The sequence below is a fragment of the Pleurodeles waltl genome, chromosome 5 (assembly GCF_031143425.1).
Source record: "Pleurodeles waltl isolate 20211129_DDA chromosome 5, aPleWal1.hap1.20221129, whole genome shotgun sequence".
Classification (NCBI taxonomy): Eukaryota; Metazoa; Chordata; class Amphibia; order Caudata; family Salamandridae; genus Pleurodeles; species Pleurodeles waltl.
In genome coordinates, this window is record NC_090444.1 from 1593347972 (window position 1) to 1593368246 (window position 20275).

At 43.2% G+C, this 20275-nt stretch overlaps 1 protein-coding gene across 8 annotated transcripts in view; it reads left to right on the plus strand.

The window, feature by feature from the left end:
• Positions 1 to 20275, plus strand: part of GRHL1 (grainyhead like transcription factor 1) — a 75794-nt gene that overhangs the window by 43023 nt on the left and 12496 nt on the right. For 6 of the 8 annotated variants that reach the window (XM_069235915.1, XM_069235914.1, XM_069235919.1 and 3 more), the window contains exons 9-12: positions 10987 to 11145; positions 13859 to 13946; positions 16993 to 17132; positions 19567 to 19607. In XM_069235915.1, the coding sequence (XP_069092016.1) occupies positions 10987 to 11145; positions 13859 to 13946; positions 16993 to 17132; positions 19567 to 19607 (428 nt within the window). The remainder of the gene's footprint in view (positions 1 to 10986; positions 11146 to 13858; positions 13947 to 16992; positions 17133 to 19566; positions 19608 to 20275) is intronic. The other 2 variants (XM_069235916.1, XM_069235913.1) reach the window with 1 other exon arrangement.

Genomic DNA, 20275 nt, shown 5'->3' on the forward strand with positions numbered 1-20275 from the left:
GTATTCCTTGCATTTCAAGGGGATTGAATACTGAGCACTATTTTTTCCAGTATTGTTACCCGCCTTCATATAAAACAAAGGCCACGTCAGTAAAATACTGGCCAGGTGGCAATTCTAATTAGGAGTTTACTGACTCATTGTAATTTAGTAGGCCTCACTTTTAAGCTGACTGGCAGTCATAAGGTGTATTGAGAGCATGGGGAGCTGATACGCCAAGACGAGCACTAGTAGCTTGTATCTGTTGAAGGTCATTTGTGCACAGTATGAATAGTTAGAGCAGGCTTTAAGTCAGCTCATTGTCTGCCATGGTTGACTTGCTTGCCAATCTCAGTTGTTTGCATTTCATCCAATGGCTCTCCTTCCTCTACTTATGTTTGTTTCCCCTCTCCCCACCATCAAGCATAGCTTCTTTACCATCGCTTTTTTTATTGGATGATATGTATCCTTCCACAGCTCCACACCAGGGAACTATTTATTTCTTCCTCTTTTTAGCACTCGATTAGTATGCATGTGTTTTCTTCTCAATGTACACCTTTCCCCTGACGTTCCTGCCCCCTTACACTCTCTGTCACTTCTTCTAAGCTTGTTTGTTGCCTCGCCTGCCTCTCCTCATCCATTTCTCCTTTATTTTAATTTAACCAACCTCCTAATTTCCTGCATTGCTCCCTCACTGCTGCTGGACTCACTGTTCTATGTGATTACTACTCCCCAGCCTGATCCACTCTCGCATTCCCCTGCTCCCTGATGTTTTCTGTTTCTTCTTAATGTATTTTTGTTGTTCTTTGAAAGGCCCACAAACTGTGATTGGTTGGGGGGGTGGGGCGTTTTTGGTTTTGGGGAGGGGGTGGGGGGTCAGGGGTTTTTAGGTTTTGGGGTTGGGGTTGCGGGGGTGGGGCGTTTTTGGTTTTTGGGAGTGGGTGGGTGGTCAGGGGGTTTTAGGTTTTAGGGTAAGGTTGGGGGGTGGGGCGTTTTTGGTTTTGGGGAGTGGGTGGGGGGTCAGCGGGTTTTAGGTTTTGGGGTGGGGTTGGGGGGGTGGGGTGAGGGATGTAGGGTGAATGGTGCCTATTGCTAATGATTTTATCAGGAATGCCTTTACAACGAAATATCGTTGTTAAGGCATTCGTGGTAAAATCATTAGTAGTAAGGACGAGGTCAGTGTTCCGACCTCGTTGTTAAGGTTAGTAGTTGTTTTTAATTCGGTGTTCCGTCATATAATCTTTTTTGAGTAGTGGTCTAACTTTGGCATGTTTCCAGGTGTCTGGAAATGTTGCTGTATTGATAGAGGTGTTGAATAGGGTGGCGAGTTCCTGGCCGATCCTTTGACTTCCAAGGTTGAAGATGTAGTGCAGGCAGGGGTCTGCGGGAGCTCCTGAGTGGATGGATTTCATCGTGGAGGTGATGTGCTGGGTGGGGAGGATGTTCCAGGTGGTCAGTATGTGGTTTGTGTCAATTACGGTGGTGGCGTATTTGACGAGGAAGTCCGTATGTGTGGGTTAGGGTTCAAAGTTTCTTTATATGGTTGCGATTGTGTCGTGGAAGAAGTAGGCAAGATTGCCACACAGCTCTTGTGAGGGTGTGATGATGTTTTCACTGGCAGCCGGGTTGGAGAATTCCATAACAATGTTGAAAAGTTCCTTGGAGTTTTTGGCACTGGTTTTGATGCTTGTGGCAAGGGCTGTCTTTTATGTTTACCTCAGCAGGTGGTGGTACAGGTTGAGGGAAGTTTTGAAGTCTCTCTATCGGAGGTGACCTTGCTGGTGCTCCATCTCCTCTCCAGCTGTTTGCTGTCTCGCCCCGCTGTTTTGAGTTCTTGGGTGTACTAGCTGGCCTTTTTGGAGGATATTGTCTGGATGTTGCTCTTGATGGGGACAATGGTGTTGGCGCCGTTGGTGATCCAGGCGTTGATTTTTTTCACGCCCTGTTCAAGGTTTGTGGCAGTTGCAGGGTTGAAGGTGTTGAAGGCATCCACCCAACTGGTCTCGGAGATTTTGTTCCACCTCTGGTGGGGGATGCAGGTCATCTTGGGGGTGGAGGTGCAGGGGCTGAAGATGCTGAAGTGGATGATAGAGCGATGGGTCCATGTGATTTGTGCAACATGGCTGTATTTGATGTGGTTGCTTAAGGTGAAAATGGGGTCCAGCGGGTGTCCTGCTGTGTGTGGAGGGTCATGGACAATCTGGGTCAATACGAGACTGCCCATACTGTCGAGGAGGAGTGCAGTGTTGTTGGAGTTGGCGTTGTCGATGTGGAAATTTAGGTCCCAGAGGAAGATGTACTCCTTGGAGTCTGAGGCTAGGGGCACAATGAAGTCTGCAATGGTGTTGCAGAAGCTGGAGCGCGGGCCTGGGGGTCAATATTTAAGGGTGCCTCTGATGGTTGGTTCGTCATCCATGTGGAGCTTGAAGTTGAGATGTTCAGGAGTTGTGGCACTAGGTGCAGTCAAGGCACAGATGGGTGCAGACGGGCTTGCCTTTAGCACGCCAGTGGTGCGACCCCTGCACAGTCGTGCTGCAGCCTTTATTAAGTAGGTTCCGGGGTGGGTGGGGCTTCTGTTGGCAGTAAGAACGGTGAGTGGGAAAACCTGGTTGGGAAAACCCAGACGGGAAAACTCAGGCAGCTGTGACGTCACGGGATCAGTCTGGAAAAACAGAAACTGGAAGCCACAGGCAAGTGGCAGGCTAGGTGTCCAGGTGCCCCTCATTAGTAAATGAGATTTTTTCTTTTTGCTGATGCAGAACACCATTGGGAAAGCTCCTGCACCTGCCGGTTCCACCCTGCCTCACCTGTCAGTACACTGTCCATCCTTTTGTACCTTTGTTGTTAAATGTTGGAAACTCATACCTCTGGCTGACAGTGCTTTCCTCCGGTTAGGTCCCAGCTTGCCTAACAAGAGTGCTTTCATGCAAGCAGAGATTTATGTGACACTGTTTGTGCCAGATCAGCAAGTATCTGCCGTCTAAGCAATGCTCTTCTGCATGTCTGCTTATTCAGACAGACATTCGCATATCTGGTATTACCTTCGATATCTCAAAATTTACTTTACTGAAACGATGGCCCGTGACTCGTTAATTGCTATTGTATAAATATTGTGCGTTACACTATGTTGGACATGATTCATGTTGCATAGGCTACGCATTTACAAAAATAAAAACAAAATGAGTTTGGTGAGGGATAGGTGTTGGTAAAGCGCATCATTGGCCTGTGTAAAGCACAAAGAAAAGCAGTGAGATGAGGCACAGGTGGCATGGACCCGTATAATGCAGACTCCACATCAAAAGCGGACATAGTGAGGTCTGTAAGACAGGGCACCACCAAGGAGTACCTGATACATGATTTGACCGGAGGCCGGTGGATTAATTTCAGCCAATGTCCCCAGACCGTTAGCGTGTCTACAAACACTGGGCATGTTCCACATCGAAAGGCCCAGTATATCATATCTGCAGATTAAATTAACTCAAAGTGTTACATGGGTGCCAACGATAACTGGGGCATTCCTTAACTTTGATTTGCACTGGCAGTCCAGGAGTCTGCACGCATTCTCTCTCTCTCTCTCTCTCTCTCTCTCTCTCTCTCTCGGAAAAGCGAGACTATTCCTCTTTAAGAGCCGTTTAGAACCGTTTAAATTGCCCTCTTTCGTAAGGTCTCCTCTCGCACGAAAGTCTGGTTTTGTGATATTTACAATTGGTCTCCAGTGTTCTAGTTGCACAGCATGAGCTCTTTTGCACAGCAGCGGACTCCAGCACCCACTCCCATCTCTACCTACTGCCCTCAGAAGACAGAACATCTGCTGACGGGCCTCGGGTTGCCCGTCTGAGATAATTTATCAACAGATGACCTCCGTTACTCAGAAAGCTGCATCGACTCTCTGCATTGGCATCGCAGGTTTCTTCGCTTCTCTTCAGAGTGGTTTCGCTCAGAATCTGGGTCTAGGTATCACACCTCTCTCCTCCCTGCTTCAAGGCCTTTGATTTGGTAGCATGCCAAAGAAATGTTTTTTTTGCCAAGACTGGTCCAGCTGCCAGGTTCAGCAAGAACTCCAACCTGTTCTGCCAGAATGCCCAGCCCTTCTAACCTTACCAGTCATACTATCCCGCTAATCCGAGAGTCTCATCCGGATTTTCCACCAGCAAACATTGTGGAAGGCACAATCAACATAAGAACCGTGCATTCTAAGAAAAGATTAGAGAAAGCAGGGTTACAACAATAACTGGTGTTTGTATGGAACTAAGAACCCCAGAGCTTTTAAATACGACAATAAAGTCTACTGCTAATGCTGCCTAGTTTCAGGGTTTTCACATAATTAAGATGAAGAACTAAAGACTGAATCAACGGATCAGGATTCTGCACGCCTGATTGCAAACTCTGATGTCTTTTAGGGGCTTATAACTGCCCTCGACACGTGCACCACATTCAGCCAGAAGGTGGGCTCGTATTCTGCATATTACTCTTTTCAAATCGAACTGCTGCTTCCACATTGCAATTGATGACATGTTAATGTATTCTGTGCTTTACTTGCGTATGGTATTAACATGAACCTCTTTCAAGGCCATGTGGAATCTAGTGACGCACAAGGTCGCTGGTGTTCAGGGTCAGTTTGAGATGATTTTATCTTGCAGAATAACAGAACCGACCAGTGCAGGAAAGCCATTACTTACTGTTTTGCATTATTTGTGGAGAGCGCTGATTAGCATGCACGTCACTGGAAGGAAACAGGACACATTTTATCCTGATGCTGTTTATTTACATTATTAATAGGTCAGATTGTGAGTTTATTTAAAAAAGAAACCTACAGCAACCAGCCTCTGCGGAGTTTACAAGCATGGTTGTGGGACGATCTATCCTGGAAAAAGTGAGTCATGAAGTGTTGGTTTCATGATAATCTTCAAACAAACCTTTGCTTCAGGAATCATGATACATACAGCAAGTGTTAGAGAAATGTTATTCTTACTGTATATGTCCTTCTGGGATACGAAATCCTAACGGAGCACGGAATTACTAAAATTAGAAATAATGCACTGTGTGCACTTGAAACAAACACAGGTCACCAAGTACCGATTAACATGTTGGTATCTTAAGTATAAGAAACTGTGATAACCTGTCACGATTTTTTAAACGATATGCAGCAGTTTTCGTAGCATCTCTTGTGTGTATCGTGGAGCTCCTCGTGAAGCGAACCCCAAACCTGTGAAAAAACCCGCTATCGAACACAAACTATCATATAAGTGACTTTAAAACCAAAGGTGGGGAGAAGATGACTGGCCAGAGATGGACAAACACAGACATGGCCCACAGATACTGGCAGCAAAAGATTCGCTGACGAGAGATTCAGGTTACTCTCTCCCGCCAAAGCACACATGAAGCCAGGGACGGCCTACCTGGAGCTACAGGAAAAGAACCCGTCTTCAGTCTTCCTAAGGGAAGACGGGCTAGAATACATCTTCCACCTAAACACAACAACCCGTGGCACATCAGTTGCAGTGTTAGTAGCCAATACATCGTGTTTACAAGGACTCGAAAAATAACATTAGGTGCTTACTTCGTACTCTTATTGTTGCTGGCGCCTGGACAATGCAGGTATGTAAACCCCAAAAGAGAAACCAAAGACAGAAGAACAACTGCAAAGGTGCAGTACAAAAGTGTTGCTAGATTTAAAGGCTTGTATCTTGATTTAAGTTCATAGCTGTTTAAAGGACCATATGTACTTCCCTGTATATCTTAAAGGAACTATACATGTGCTTTAGTTGTCTGTGACATAAAAAGCTGCTAAAACTGGTAAGCATGCTTTGTGTTAAATGTGTGTCAACTCGAAAAATATATATATGCTAATTCTGAAACATCATGCGAATGTCTGTATGTTGCATTAGAGACCGTCATTTCAGGAACACGCTAATTCTTGCATACTCCTACTTTATTTTTTTGGTGGTAAAGCATATAAGAAACTATTGAATCAGCCTGTGTATTGGTAAACATTCGCAAAGTCAAAAATAGGCCAGGTGTTGAGGAACTTGTTGTGCGTGCTACTTGATATTAGCAGGTACTAAACCAGAATGTTTGTGCCATTTATGTTTGCACCATGACACATTCTTTAAACGGGAAACATCCTTTTTTACGACTTTTTTTTCCCAAAGGTCGTGGTTAACGAAAGCGCAACAACGCTTTTTTTAACCACGACTTCGTTTTTTTGTGCCTTAACTACGTATGTTCTGAACAACGAACATGCGTGGTTAAGGTACAAAGAAGGGACTTGGCGAAGGTAAGTGTGGGTTTAGGTTTTGGGGAGGGGGTGGGGGGTCAGGGGGTTTTAGGTTTCGGGGTGGGGTTGGGGGGGTGGGGTGTTTTTGGTTTTGGGGAGTGGGTGGGGGGTCAGGGGGTTTTAGGTTTTGGGGTGGGGTTGGGGGGGTGGGACGTTTTTGGTTTTGGGGAGTGGGTCGGGGGTCAGGGGGTTTTAGGTTTTGGGGTGGGTTTGGGGGGGTGGGGCGTTTTTGGTTTTGGGGAGTGGGTGGGGGGTCAGGAGGTTTTAGGTTTTGGGGTGGGGTTGGGGGGGTGGGGTGAGGGATGTAGGGTGAATGGTGCCTATTGCTAATGATTTTATCAGGAATGCCTTTACAACGAAATATCGTTGTTAAGGCATTCGTGGTAAAATCATTAGTAGTAGCAACGAGGTCGGTGTTCCGACCTCGTTGTTAAGGCAGTAGTTGTTTTTGCAGTCGTTGTTTCGTCGTTCAGTCTTCTTAAACTAATGCTGTTTCTTACCAATAGTCTTAAATTGCTCACTAGCTCAAAGTGTCAGCGGATGATAGTGTCACGAGCCCATAACACTGAATAGTTCCTAGTTCAAAGTCCAAATTCATTCTTGATTTTTGAATTTCTTAAACTGTATTAATGAAACCCAAAATGCATTTCAGACTCGATATTCCTAAACTTTGATCACCATTCTTTGCTTGCCTTTAAAAAAAGTGTGCTTTTGATATACACGAAAAAGCACGCGCATGCTGTGCAGAAGGGGCCTGCTGCCTCGCACCTCTTCTCCCTTTTGTTCCACATCGAACCTTGTTTGTGGGTTTGTCAAAAGATTTCAACTTGTAATATTCAAACTTTCAATCAGTATAAAGATTGCACCTTCGTGTTTGATACTACTTATGCAGCGTGTTATTTTCAGTACAGTCATTTGTCCACTTAGAGGCGCCAGCGTGCTTCTGCTGCAGTTTTAAATCGAGACATGCTCTTTATTGCGAGGACTAGAATTACACAATTAGTAATCGCCCACTCCCATAATCGTCATTGGAAGTGACCTTCTTGAAGATTAAGGACAAGGCGAATAAATTAAACTAGCGGCTCCTTTGTCGCAGTTTTTTTCTTAGCGCTTGGTTGATAAAGAAATGTTGCTAGTGCAGAGCTGAAAAGACCGTTACTTATCATAAGACTACATTTTAGGAACGAATTTGAACTCTACTCCCTTGTTCTTGAAAATACGTGCCTTTCCAGGGCAAATGGACTGTAGCACAATTTTTAAACGCGGAGTTTCAGCATGTGATTTGTATGGCAGCCTCTTGGACAGTAGGTGGGTTTCCTTCACAGTGCTTGCTCCGTGCACAAGAGACCAGGCAGCCCTCTTGCTCAGCCTGTGTTTCTCTTGGCTGGTCACTGGGCCTGGATGCTTTAGCAGGACTTGTCTGCTGACTCACGAGCTCCACCCATAACTGAGTTTGTTTACTTTCGATATACCACTAAAAGACGCTTAGGCAGACTGTTTTTGCTTCTACGAATCTCTTGCTATCCGAACCTTTAAAATATTTGGCCTGTATATCATGCAACAAACATCACATAACTATACAATAAGGTGTCTTCAACACTCAGATACATGTACTTCTGGTCGGGGCTCCTCCATTAGGGCGGAGAAGCGTCCCCCACCCCACACACCAGCAGCATCCGCTGCAAATCCTATAACAAACTAAACGATAATAAACCATGTTTCTTATTATTTCATTTGTTAAAGGGGTGGGGCATTGGGGATGACGAGATTAGGGAAGTGCACTGTGCACTCCCCCCAATTCGCATGTATGTTTGGCCGGCCGCCTCAGGCTGGCCAAACATACATGCGCAGGCTCCCAGTCTGCCTGGGAGTGCCCTGGCTGGGCGCTCCCAGCCAATCCTAACTATGCTTTGAGCAGCGTCAGGATTGGCGGCAGGGCAGGCTGGGAGCCTGTGATTGCCTGCAGTGACAGGAGAGGAGCGGCAGTGGAGAAGCAGGTAAGTGATTTAAAAAACAAATATATATATTAATTTGCCCCAACAAAGCCCGCAAGCCACTCCTGTATACTTTAAAACAAAATAGTGTTTTGCCTTAATACATAAGATTATATTTGTGCTTTGAAACATATTTATTAAAATGAGATTTTTAAACATTAATTGAGAAACATTTCTGCCCCACCCTTATGACCATGCTATTAGTGCACTAAGAGGTAAGTCATTTGTTATATGCACTCTATATGTGGTCTAGATTTCTGTTGTAGATGGAGCAAAATGATAGGCTAATAACTTGAACACAAGAAAGTTTTTGTACATCGCACCCCCTGAACTCACAAATTTGAAGGAGCTCTTATATGTGATACTGAGGCAAAAGGAGGCTCTGTGAAATAAAGTATTTGCCTAGGGTCACACAATTTGGCCAAGCAGGGAAGCAGGATTGGTCCCAGGTTTTTCCAGATTTATATTATGTTGTTAAGTAACTACATGGGTATCTTCCTTGCATCCAAGGGTAGTACTTTGTCCTTAATTCTTTGAAAATTAGATTATCGTTGGGTGACAGACAAAATCCAAATTAACGAAATAGTATTACAAAGAGCTGTGCAGCTATCAGGGCAATCCAAGTGAAATTTTGAAAAAGAATGATAAACACAATCTACAATTAAAAATTCTCATCTTTAAAATTCTAACATTTGATTCTTCAGTTCTGTAATATACATTGAACATTATTGAAAATGGATGCATGCAGATCATTCTATAAAGTATTTTGCTCATAAGCCTGCGGAGTACACACTCTTCAATCAAGACACAGTAAAGGCAAAAGGTGTAGTTGGCCCACCTTTTGCCTTAACCTTTTTCTCACCCTTGACTACATTAGAATTATTGGGGCATTATTAGAGTGGAAAGGGATACTTTGGGCTTCCTGAGAGTACTTACCAGAATCCACATTTTATTTTTGGTAGTTTTACATTGCACAAATCTTGACCCCAAAGACAATAGAATGCTTCACATCAGGCAGACTATGTCACTTAGGGAGATTTGCCAGAAATCAAAGAATGCTGAGCCAAAGTGAGGATTCAAACCTGGTGTCCCATGTTACATGCTTGGTAACTGTGGTCTCTAGGTCATGCCGTCTCCAAGCTTTGCTCGTTTTGGGCTCAAGGTTCCAGGAGGACACCAAGCCTAGCCAGAGTCAGGCATTTGGCTTGAGCTTTCAGTAGCTCGCCCACCTCTCATCAAATGCATGCCACTGACATAGGCCTCACTCACATCAGTGTTTGTTACTAGTGCTCATAGCAAGCACCTATCATCTCTTCGTACTGCTGGAGCTCTCAGACACATTCAGAATCACGGTAACTATCTTGTCCATTATGTTTGTTTTGGACCTCTGTGGATCTGCCACCTCCAGGCTCACCTTCTACCTGTCTGATTGGTCCAGTTTGGCCCTATGGTGTTCCATGAACTCTTCTGGTATCATTAGCCTCATGGGCATCCTTGGGCTTTGTCCATGGACATTTCCACTCCACCTATCCCTATACAGCACTTGGCAGCGAGGCACCATCCACCCAGTTTCTCCTAACTTCTCTTTGTTTACAGTGCACCACCGTTCATTCAGCTCTTACTCAGTATGTACACATCTCTGACTGCCTCGCTGCCTCCTTCTACTGGATGACTGACCTTGTGTTGACTGATGTACAACATACTCACCTTTCCTAATACAGATAGCATCAAAACACTGCTCCCTTTTTTCATTCTTACAGACTACTCCCCCCATCTGTGACCTAAAAGTCTCATCTGACAGTAAGCTAAGCCTGTCCTTCGTCAGAATGATTTCCATTGCTTCATCTCAATCAACTCAACACCACAAGATACCTTCTCTGTTACACCAACCACACAGCTACATCTTCTGTTGTACTTTATTTCTTTCCTGTACTCCTAAGCAACTGAAAAAGTTCAAGCCTCACCAGCAGTACACACTTGAGTCACCATGATTTTTAAACAACTGTATCTAAGTTTTCTAACCAGCCTAAATGATCACATACATTTCAAAACTGTTTCAAGTTCGTTACAGCAGCTAGACAACAGTAGTAGCTAAAAAACTTTAATACAGGAGATTACATGTAACAATGGACAGCACTTGTTAAGTGCATAGTAAGACTATATCTACATAGTGTATAAAATGAGGAAATATGTAGTTACTGCCTCCTAACACTATTGGTCTTCATCGGATGAAGACATGCAGCACATTCTCTACTCATTCACCTCATTTGGAATAAACAGTGACACATTGCCATCTAGAATTCACCCCTGGACACAGTTCTTAAAGGGTGCCCATGTTGTTTCAAATGTTGGAACTCTATTACCTGAGCATTTCTAGGACAAATGCTGTGCAGGTGGTAGGCTGGTGAGTGGGAGACTAATAGTCCAAAGGTTTGGCATTTCTCATGCAATATGGTCAAGTCTTGTAACTGAGCCGGGACTGGGGATGCAAAAGTATCATCCTTCCTTAGCAACACGGGTGGCAGATAGCCATGTGAGAACTTGATAACCACTACACTACAGAAACAGGGTGGCAATAATCTCTGTGCTTTACATGAGCCTGGCGTAGAAAACCATCTGGCTTTATTAAAAGGCTATTTAGCCATAGTACTAGTGACATCTAATGAAAGTCATAGTTGTGATCATGTTTGTGCCAACTGACTTCTGACTCCGAAGGAATGCTTCTTGTTTACTTTGTAGGTTTTCATCTCTGTAAACTGCTTGAGTACTGACTTCTCATCTCAGAAAGGGGTGAAAGGGCTTCCCCTGAACATTCAGATTGACACCTACAGCTACAACAACAGGAGTAACAAGCCAGTCCACCGGGCCTACTGCCAGATTAAAGTCTTCTGTGATAAGGTAAGCAATTCCTGAATACTAGGGTTGGGCAAGGAGAGGGTACGGAGAATGGTGGGGGAAGGAATAGGGAAATTACATGCATCTAAGGTTTCTGACTCGTCCTTTGTTTTGGTCACCATTCATTCCTGGGGTTTGCTTAAGTTTTAATGTTCCTACACCACATTGTTCCTCAAAATGTCAGTTTTCAATTCTACTTTTACTTCATTTCTTGGACACTTCGCCCCTTCATTGCTATTTTTTTATTTATACACGTCATTTCTGTTGCTTCCTTTCTTGAACCCTTGACTTGTTTGTTGGTTTTGCTTTCTATTGCTTTGTTTCTCACACTTTAACTTTTTCTCTGTGTCACTCACTTGTTCTTTTCGTTTGCTTCCTTTCTCATACACGTCTCCTTTTTTGCTTTGCCATTTGCACACTTTTCCATTCTGTTGCTTTGTTTCTCAGACTTGTCCTTCCTGCTGCTTGCTCTCGTTTTAATATGCTAATGGTTCTCAAAAGAGTTTTTCTTTTATAATTCTTAATTATCAATGTTGCTGCTTTAATTCTCACTCAGCCCTACCATTTTATTAGTTAATTGCGCACTTCTACGTTGTTTCTGTTACATTTCCACGTTTCATTTCAGTTTCTTATAGCCCCCTTCTCTCTTTTCCCCCTTTTGTTCTGTTCCTTACATTTTTCTTTCCGTGCCCCCACTTCTTGTTTCTTCTGTTTCTTAATTCCTCTTTATTTCTCTTTTTCAACCTTTTCTTTCATTGCTTTATTTCCCGCTCTTTTGAGTGTCTGTGTTTAATTTCATTTAGATTTTCACTCCAATCGTATTTGTTTAGTTTAATTTTCCTTTCGTTTTTTTAGTCTTGAGTCCATCTTTCGAATTTCAGTTGTTTTCAGACATAGCTCCTCTATATCGATCTTTGTTTCTGTCCCTCATTCGCTTTTCCTCTCTGTACGTGACCATTTGTGTACGGTTTTCCTGGCAGAGATTTCACAACAAGGATACACTGTTGGATGTTTTGATGAATTACAAGCCATTCCCTATAGCAGAGTAGAAAGGATATCCAGGCCTAGATATTATACAAAATAGTTACAACTAGATTACATAAACTGATAACTCACTTGGGAATTACATGCAAATAATCAGGATGCCACAGTCATCTAAATCATTTTGGCACCTGCCGGTTATTTCGGTTCACCAATTCCCTCCTCTCTTTAGACATTCGAAGTACTACCCCAGCATTGTTTTTGTTTGTTTTGAGGCTAACGTTTATTAAACGGATTTTTTGCCCGCGTGCCAGCCAGGAAAACATAGGTGGCACTGTGCTTCCTTCCTGACAGAACAGAATGTTCCTGTCTCGAGGCCTGTCTTGGCGGCAGGGAGGGTCTCATCTACAGAGGGTTAGACCCACGGGCAGCTCAGAGCGTGGAAGCCCGTTTTATTTTTACCAGTTTCTTGCTCAAGAGTTTTCTGACACAGAAATAAAGCACTCTGTGGGGAAATATCTCTAACAGTAAGCGATTGTTTACTCTGAATAAACAAAACGATGATCAACCAATGAGTGATTTTTGTCACGTGACTGGGGCTGATGGGTCGCTGGTAGTCATTCTCATGTAGTCAGTGGCGTAGCGAGGCTGCCATGGGCCCGAGTCTAAGGTAAGACAGTTGCTTCCTAATCCTGCGCTTAGGTAATAGAAAAAACATAGAAGAACCCAACTTGGGGTGCAGGGTGTTCCACAACTGAGCACAGACACCAGTGCACCATCTGTACTAATTGTAGCAAAGCTTCTGCGTCTCTGTACCTTTTTACTTCTGCGGATGGTTGTATCATTATCTGAATATCCCAGTCCTCTGGCCTCCTTTTCCTTCTTCTCATGATACCTTTCACTCCCCCGACCCCATTTGTATCACTGCACCTACCCCTCCTCTAATTCTCCATGAATGGGTCCATTCCGTGATTTCCTCTTTCTTCTTTTCTTGCTTCCTCCCTCATGCCCCATTTACTCTGTCCCCTTATCTCATCACCTTTCCCTCATCTCAGAGACATTTACCCACAGCCTTCTATATCTCCACTCTCCCCTCCTAGCCTCTAATTCTCTGTGTATCTTGCTGACGTCCACCTTTCACTCCCCCCTCCGTTCCCACCGGTATCTCTTCTTTCCCATGGATGCTTCCGCGACTCTCCCCTCTCTTTCTTTTCTCTTGCGCCATTTTTATCCTTTGTTATCCCCCTTGCTTCTCTTCCCAGTCTCTCTGATCTCTACATCCATCCTTATCTAGCTTCTCATCTCCCTTCGCGCAGCCCACTCTCCCCGTCTCTTGTTCTTTTCTTGCCAGTATCACTGTAATACTACATCGTCTCGTGTGTAACTTCGCCCCCCTCTGTACCTCACTCGTTTATACCTTCCGTCCAGAAACCACCCTCTTCTGTGTCTCTCTGCTCTTCTTCCTCTGACCATCTTTCCTTTTTCTGGCCTGTCATTTCTCTCCCCTGCCTAACCTCCCCCTCATCACTGATCTCTCACTCCACCTTCGCTTTCCTCCCCTCTCTCTCCACTTCCATTCTTTCTTCTGTCAGTAAACCCTCCTCTTCACCTAAATGAAGTTCCCCAACCTGCATGTAACATTGCTTGTTAACGCTGATTGCCAAATTAACTATTGACTGCGTTTGCCCAGCACAGTGGAAATCATTGTTTAAACACATACCTTTTTGCTCAACAGGGGGCAGAGAGGAAGATCAGGGATGAGGAACGAAAACAAAGCAAGCGAAAAGGCAAGTGCACTTATACCAGCTCCCAGTTGAACCCCTGTAAGTAGAACTGACTTTGCTTGTGTTTATAGTGGGCATAAAGCAGCATTTGGCTCATGACAGTTCACTTAAGCATTGTTTGTCAGATTGCACACATGTCAGGAAACATCACATTTTAATGGAATTCAACCTGAAAGGCTTGTGAAGTGAATCGTTTGCTTGGTGCTTGGCATACTGTGCTGCCTGACAGTCCCCTCTGGTGCACGTGCCAGCTAGTGGCTGAACAGGCCTCAGCCTCTTTTACACACTGTATTCAGAGGTTGGCTCAATTGATATTTTCGAAAACGTCATCAACACGTACCATGTTTATCAAGTGTAGTTCTTTAGTGGTTGAGGTGCAAAGCGAGCAGATTGGGATTGTTATCCCAAAGGCAACGGGGGAGAAACGTCTGAGGCCAGTATCGGTGATGTTAGGATGTTAGAGGTGGTCAGTTGGTGGGGTAGTGGGGTCAGAGGCCTGGCTGATAAGAGAATAATATCTTGTAAGTTTTTGTTGGCTTTTCATTTATAGGCCGCTCATACATTTGGTTCACCTACTCATTTAGCTGTTAGTTAATACGTGTAACAATATTTTTAAAGCATAGATAGTTGGCAGTTAAATGCACTCATGCGGAAAGAAGCTCGGAGCTAGGATTGGAACTTGTGAGCAGTTTGTTACACACAGACTTTGACATAGTTATAACTAACCCACTATGCTTTCTCACTCTGTTTAGAGTCTGTGGTTTGCAGAGTACATGCAGTTTTAGTATGTGTATTGTCAAATATAAAATGACAGCATTACTGTATGAATTGTGAATAAACTAGACTAGCACTAACCTCTACGTATGCAGACAAGCCTTACACATGCCATCCAACACCCTAGTCAATGCTAATCACATTAATCAGCTCTCTTCTGTATGACTACTCATACTTTTTCCACGCCTGTCAACGAGTGACTTCACTTTATACCTTTCTGCAAGTATCATTATCGTAAGAAACCCATTGACCACCCTTCTAGCTTCTCTAGGCCCCTCTTTCTCCCCTACACACATTCCAACCTTTTATCTTTCTTCTAATCTTCTTAACCCTTCTTAATCTGGTTTCCTTACCCTCCAAAACCCACACTTAACATAAAGAGCACTGTCACACTTATCCAACTTTAACATCATTACTCATTATAATTGTTGTTCTTCCATCCGCAGACTTTTGGCCGTATCCTTTGCCTTTGATATGGGTGACGGCCCTATTCTACTTTCCTCTCGAACCTCAGGAAGCATTACTGCCCTGCACACAAATATCCCACCGCATACCTCTCTGATTGCTCATTCTCTGCCGGACCAGCTCTATCTTTGGCTCTCTCATTTGTTCCCTCTGCGCTTCTTCTTTTGGCAACATAATACCCTCATCCAGTTCCTCCTATTACCGTTATAGTGACAACACCCAAATCCTTTTCTCCATCAGTCATGCCTCACAGACTGCCTCGCTCCAATCAGAAATTGGATGACATTATGCTCACCCTTGAACTCCTTGAAAACGCAAGTCACGTACTCTCTCTCCAGCAGCAATCATCTCTCTCACTGTCTTTATCCACTTTCCCCCTAAATCTGAATTTTCACTCCTCAGCGATAAACCTTGGGTTCTCCTCTGCCCATCCAGAAAAATGGAAGCCTTTATTTCCGACAAGTACCACAACATGTCTGTATTACTGAACGTGCGCAAGAGACATACACATCCGCATCCAAAACACTAATCACCTCATTATTTCGAAGACTAGGCGATTACAATAGTATTCTTGTTCATCTTCTACAATGACTTGAATTATATATCCCCAACTTCTAGTCCTACTAAGCCATTGTCCGCTACTGGCAATTGTGATCTTTTCATTTTATCCACTGGAACTCTATGCCACCACACATTCGTGGCATCCCCAGTGCACAGAAATTCAAAATGGCGTTGAAAACTTACTTTTCAGAAGGTAAATGTGTGTATGAGATTGGAGAAGACAATCAAGGAGCACAATTTAACGAGGCCTTTGTTATTTTGTCCATACTATGCTACCCACCCCACTCTCATTAATCTGTGTCACTCACCATCATTGCTGTGTAAACATTTCCGATCGAAGCATTGCTAGTGCCAGATAAATGTATAAGTAGATACATTTTCCAACTGAGTTTTCTGATTTACATTAGAAACTTTAATCTGGTGACTCTAGATCACTCTCTGCGGTGACTCTATAACACCAGTGCACTTCCTCGCAAGGACCATAACCAGTGACCTTCGTTTTTAAGCATACAACTTTAACATGCACAGTCTATTTATTTTTCTGCTGTTTTATTTTCATTGTCACTTATTTGCCTTTTCCCTCATTTTCTCCCCCTCCCCTTTTTATAGTTTGTTGATTTCTCTCCTTTTCTTTTACACTGTTGTGTTCCATGAACGTCAATTCACCAAAATGCCAGGGGTAGCGGAAGTGACATCACATACCATTTAACCTTTTCTTTCATTCACACATGCATACAGGCTTATTCACTGTTACTGTAATAAAAAGTTGTTAGACAACAAGGAAAGTGGAGCCGCAACCGAGGTCCATAAGAACCAGCTGCACTTGTATTCCTGGCACTGAATTTGCCACCCCTGAGGCCAGGGGTCACAAAGGTAGTGCCAGGGTTCGCAAGGGGAAGCCAGGGGTCGCAATCCCCAAATTACGTCCATGTTGTGTTATGTTTCACTTCCCTACCTTTGTCCATTCAGTTCTGCATCCTCTGTCTTCTTTCAGCACCCAACCTTGGTGTGTTTCCTGCAAAACGGAGGCATTAAAGGTCCGGTCTCTTGAGCTCACCCTCCGAATAAGAGTGGGCAATTCAAGGGCATTGAGACTGGCACGTCAGACTTCATGATTAATCCTCATTCATTAATCGTTTTACATTAATGAACATCGATTGTATTTTGAAGTGTTCCCAGGAGATCCTCATATACAATTTGACAATTGTGTTGACAAGACTGTGGCTTGAATTGTTATCCGTGAACGCCATAACTAATATTCTCTATCCATCTTTGATCCTTTCAGTTGCAGACGCCAAAGGACAATTGCTTGCACCCCACAAGCGAACCGACATGACCATTTTTAAGCCTCTGATGGACTTCGACACTCAGCCTGTTCTTTTTATCCCCGATGTCCACTTTACTAACCTTCAGCGCACTGCCCATGTAAGTCGAGCTTGTGCATTGGGTCGTGTCCTTCGAACATTTAAACAAATGGAGATGACATTTCGTTTCACTTATTGTAAAGCAGATAATGATATTATGGGCCGGAAAAAAATTAGCAAAATTAATATCGGGCCCGCTTTACATTTTTTCCCTCCGAATAAGTGTAATTTGTTCCATTCCCTGGCATTGCACAGGTCTTATTCCAGTCCCTAGCGCTGCATAATTCATATTCCAGTCTCTAGCGTTGCATAATTCATATTCCAGTCCCTAGCGCTGCATAATTCTGAATTCCAGTCCCTAGCGCTGCATAATTCTGAATTCCCGTAATTGAGTCACACCTGTTCACAGAAAAAAAGCTGTGTGAAATAAGTCCAAAGTTTCCAAATTGCAAATGAGAGTGTTTGGAGCTAGAAACTACTGTTGAAAGGTGAGCAGTGTACCTTCTAAACTACCCAGAGCTGCTACACCGAGCCCACCAAGATTCCAGGTGACATATTCTTAATTATTTGAGGGTGTAAAGGAAGTCGATGTGTGTTTTTTTATTATCTGATGTGTGGCCCTCAGTTTTCAGCTTACATTTCCCCTTAAACATGCATCAAATATCTGTTCCCGTTAAGGTGACCAGAGTACGAACAGCAGTCCTGCTGGAACAATTTTCAGAGTGGGGGTGCTTCAATCAGTATTATGCCACTGAAGTCATAGGGACTGTGAAAAATTCAAACGTCACAATAAGATCAAGTGTAGCAAATGAGCCTATTCAGCAGGGGAGTGGCAAGGCTGGGGTATATAGCTGATGTTCTCTTTTGAGCACATTGTCAAACATGTACTAAAGCATGAAATTACAAAGAAAGGGAGACCAATGCCCACACTCCAGCAACAAAGTATGACCCCAAACATCATGGTAAATGCAGTCGAATTCGTAGTCCGACTACAAATTCGACTGCATTTACCATGATGCTTTGGGGTCATACTTTGTTGCTGGAGTGTAGGCAGTGGTCTCCCTTTCTTTAAAAATGTCTTGTTGACGCTCCCTTGAGCCATGGCTGATGAGCCTTGAGAGGAACCTGTGCACCATGAGTGGTACTTAAGCCCGAGAAGACCTGTGGTGGCATTTCAAGCAAGCTCCTATACCATGCTGCTCCCTGCTGATGATGGGCTAAACCCAGAAACACCTGTATAGGGATATACAGCACTTGCGGCACCTACAGAGGTGAAAGACTTTATTACTTTTTGAATGGACTACAAATTCGACTGCATTTACCATGATGCTTTGGGGTCATACTTTGTTGCTGGAGTGGAGGCAGTGTGCTACCTTTCTTTGAAATTGTACTTAAGCATGGTATGGAAGCGCACAATCATTTTCAGACAGCACATTTTCAAATGAAATGGTCCCTAAACCCATGTAAACATGATTTTTAACTGAGAAAACTAATCAGCACACAAACGATAATACATGGAAATTGGGTTTCACAAATATTGATAATTTATGGATCAAGTAAAGAGTCTTGCTTTGTTTTGATTGTATTAAAAATTGTTTCCATCATACATCAGAGTTGGGATGAAAATACTTAATTTGTGCTTTCCCAATTGCTGATATATTTTGAATAATTTATACAGTTCACTTGCAGATTTGTAAGTTTTGTTCTTCATTAGAAAATAAATATCCTGCAGCCTTTCCTTTCCCTCCGTCTGTATTTCAGCAAGACTGTCACATAATTCACTTTACAAAATGCTCTCAACAACCTCTCTGTTAAAAGAGTAAGCAGCAATTTGACAGAAGACATAATTTGTAATTTGGCCTCTGCCTCTGAACGCACAGTGATGTGACAAGGTGAAAACAAAATTACAGGCATCTTTACTGCTCTTTTACCTTCTGAACAACCAGCATGGTTATTCTGGGGTGCTTCAGCACTTAAGCACCCCTACTTTCAGTACTTGTGATCTCCTGTATCTCTTGCCAGAGGCACCTACAGGAGGTATTTCTTACAACAGCCAGTTCATTCTACACATTTTCTTTTTTACATAAATATTAAGAGGAAGGGATTTTAAAAATGGTAAGGTAATGGCATTATAAGTGAGGTCAGTACCCTCTACTTTTATGCAGAGGTCCCTTATTAGTCAAGCTCTTGGTGATCTATTAGTTTTGTAGTAGCCATTGATGAAGCAATTCAGAAATTCGTTACTGGAGTGGTAGGAGTTTTTAATTAGCTCTTTGAGTTTGAGAGTACAAGCAAAATATTAAATCTGAATTTTCCACACTGTCTATTATTTAAGTATCATGACAGTATATATAATAATACAGCATTCTGTAAACAACTTCTTCTAGGCATAAAATACAACCACCACTTAATGTTTATATTTTTAACATGGAAACAAACTTCCATAGTCTTTAAGATGTGTTGCTTGTCTTATGATATGTATTTTCTATTTAAAGGTACTTCCTGTAGGAGCAAGCGAGGAATTGGAAGGCGAGGGGTAAGGCGATAGCCATTGCTGTTAAATTATTTATTAGAATATTGTAACCAATTTTACCATAACAAGCGCTGACAAATTATTGTGAAAGATAAGTTAAAAGTAACTCAACAAAAAGCATGTTGCTACATGGTTAAAGTCTAGTGCTTCTTCAGCAGATGTTTACACGTACTTTCTGGTAAATAATAATGATGCCCATAATAGATGATTCGGGGAAGTGATGACTAAATTGAGTTGGGAGGCTCAAGACAATTGCTAGCACTTACAATGTGCGAAGAATTCGAGGTGCAGAGGATGTTTTGCAATAGTCTTGGTACATCTTTAACCATGATGATCCCTAGCTACCATCCGGGCAGGTTAATGTAGCTGCAATTGTGGTCATAGGTATAGCATTCATCAAATTCTGAAAAGATCACAGTGTGGTGGAATTGAGTGGTCCCTGGACATAATTTGCCAATGTTTCCTTCTGTTGATACTAATTTCAGGGCAGGTCGGTTGGCCTGGTGCCTACACTGGTCCATTACTGTGGGTGATTGAAGTAGCAGGTTGCATTACTCTAAGTTTAGACTTGATCCCTGGTGGCCTCCTGTGTCTGAACAAAAATGGCCACATAGTCAACTGGTTCTAAGCAGACTTCAGTTTCGAACGATCAGGAAGACCACTACTCTGTT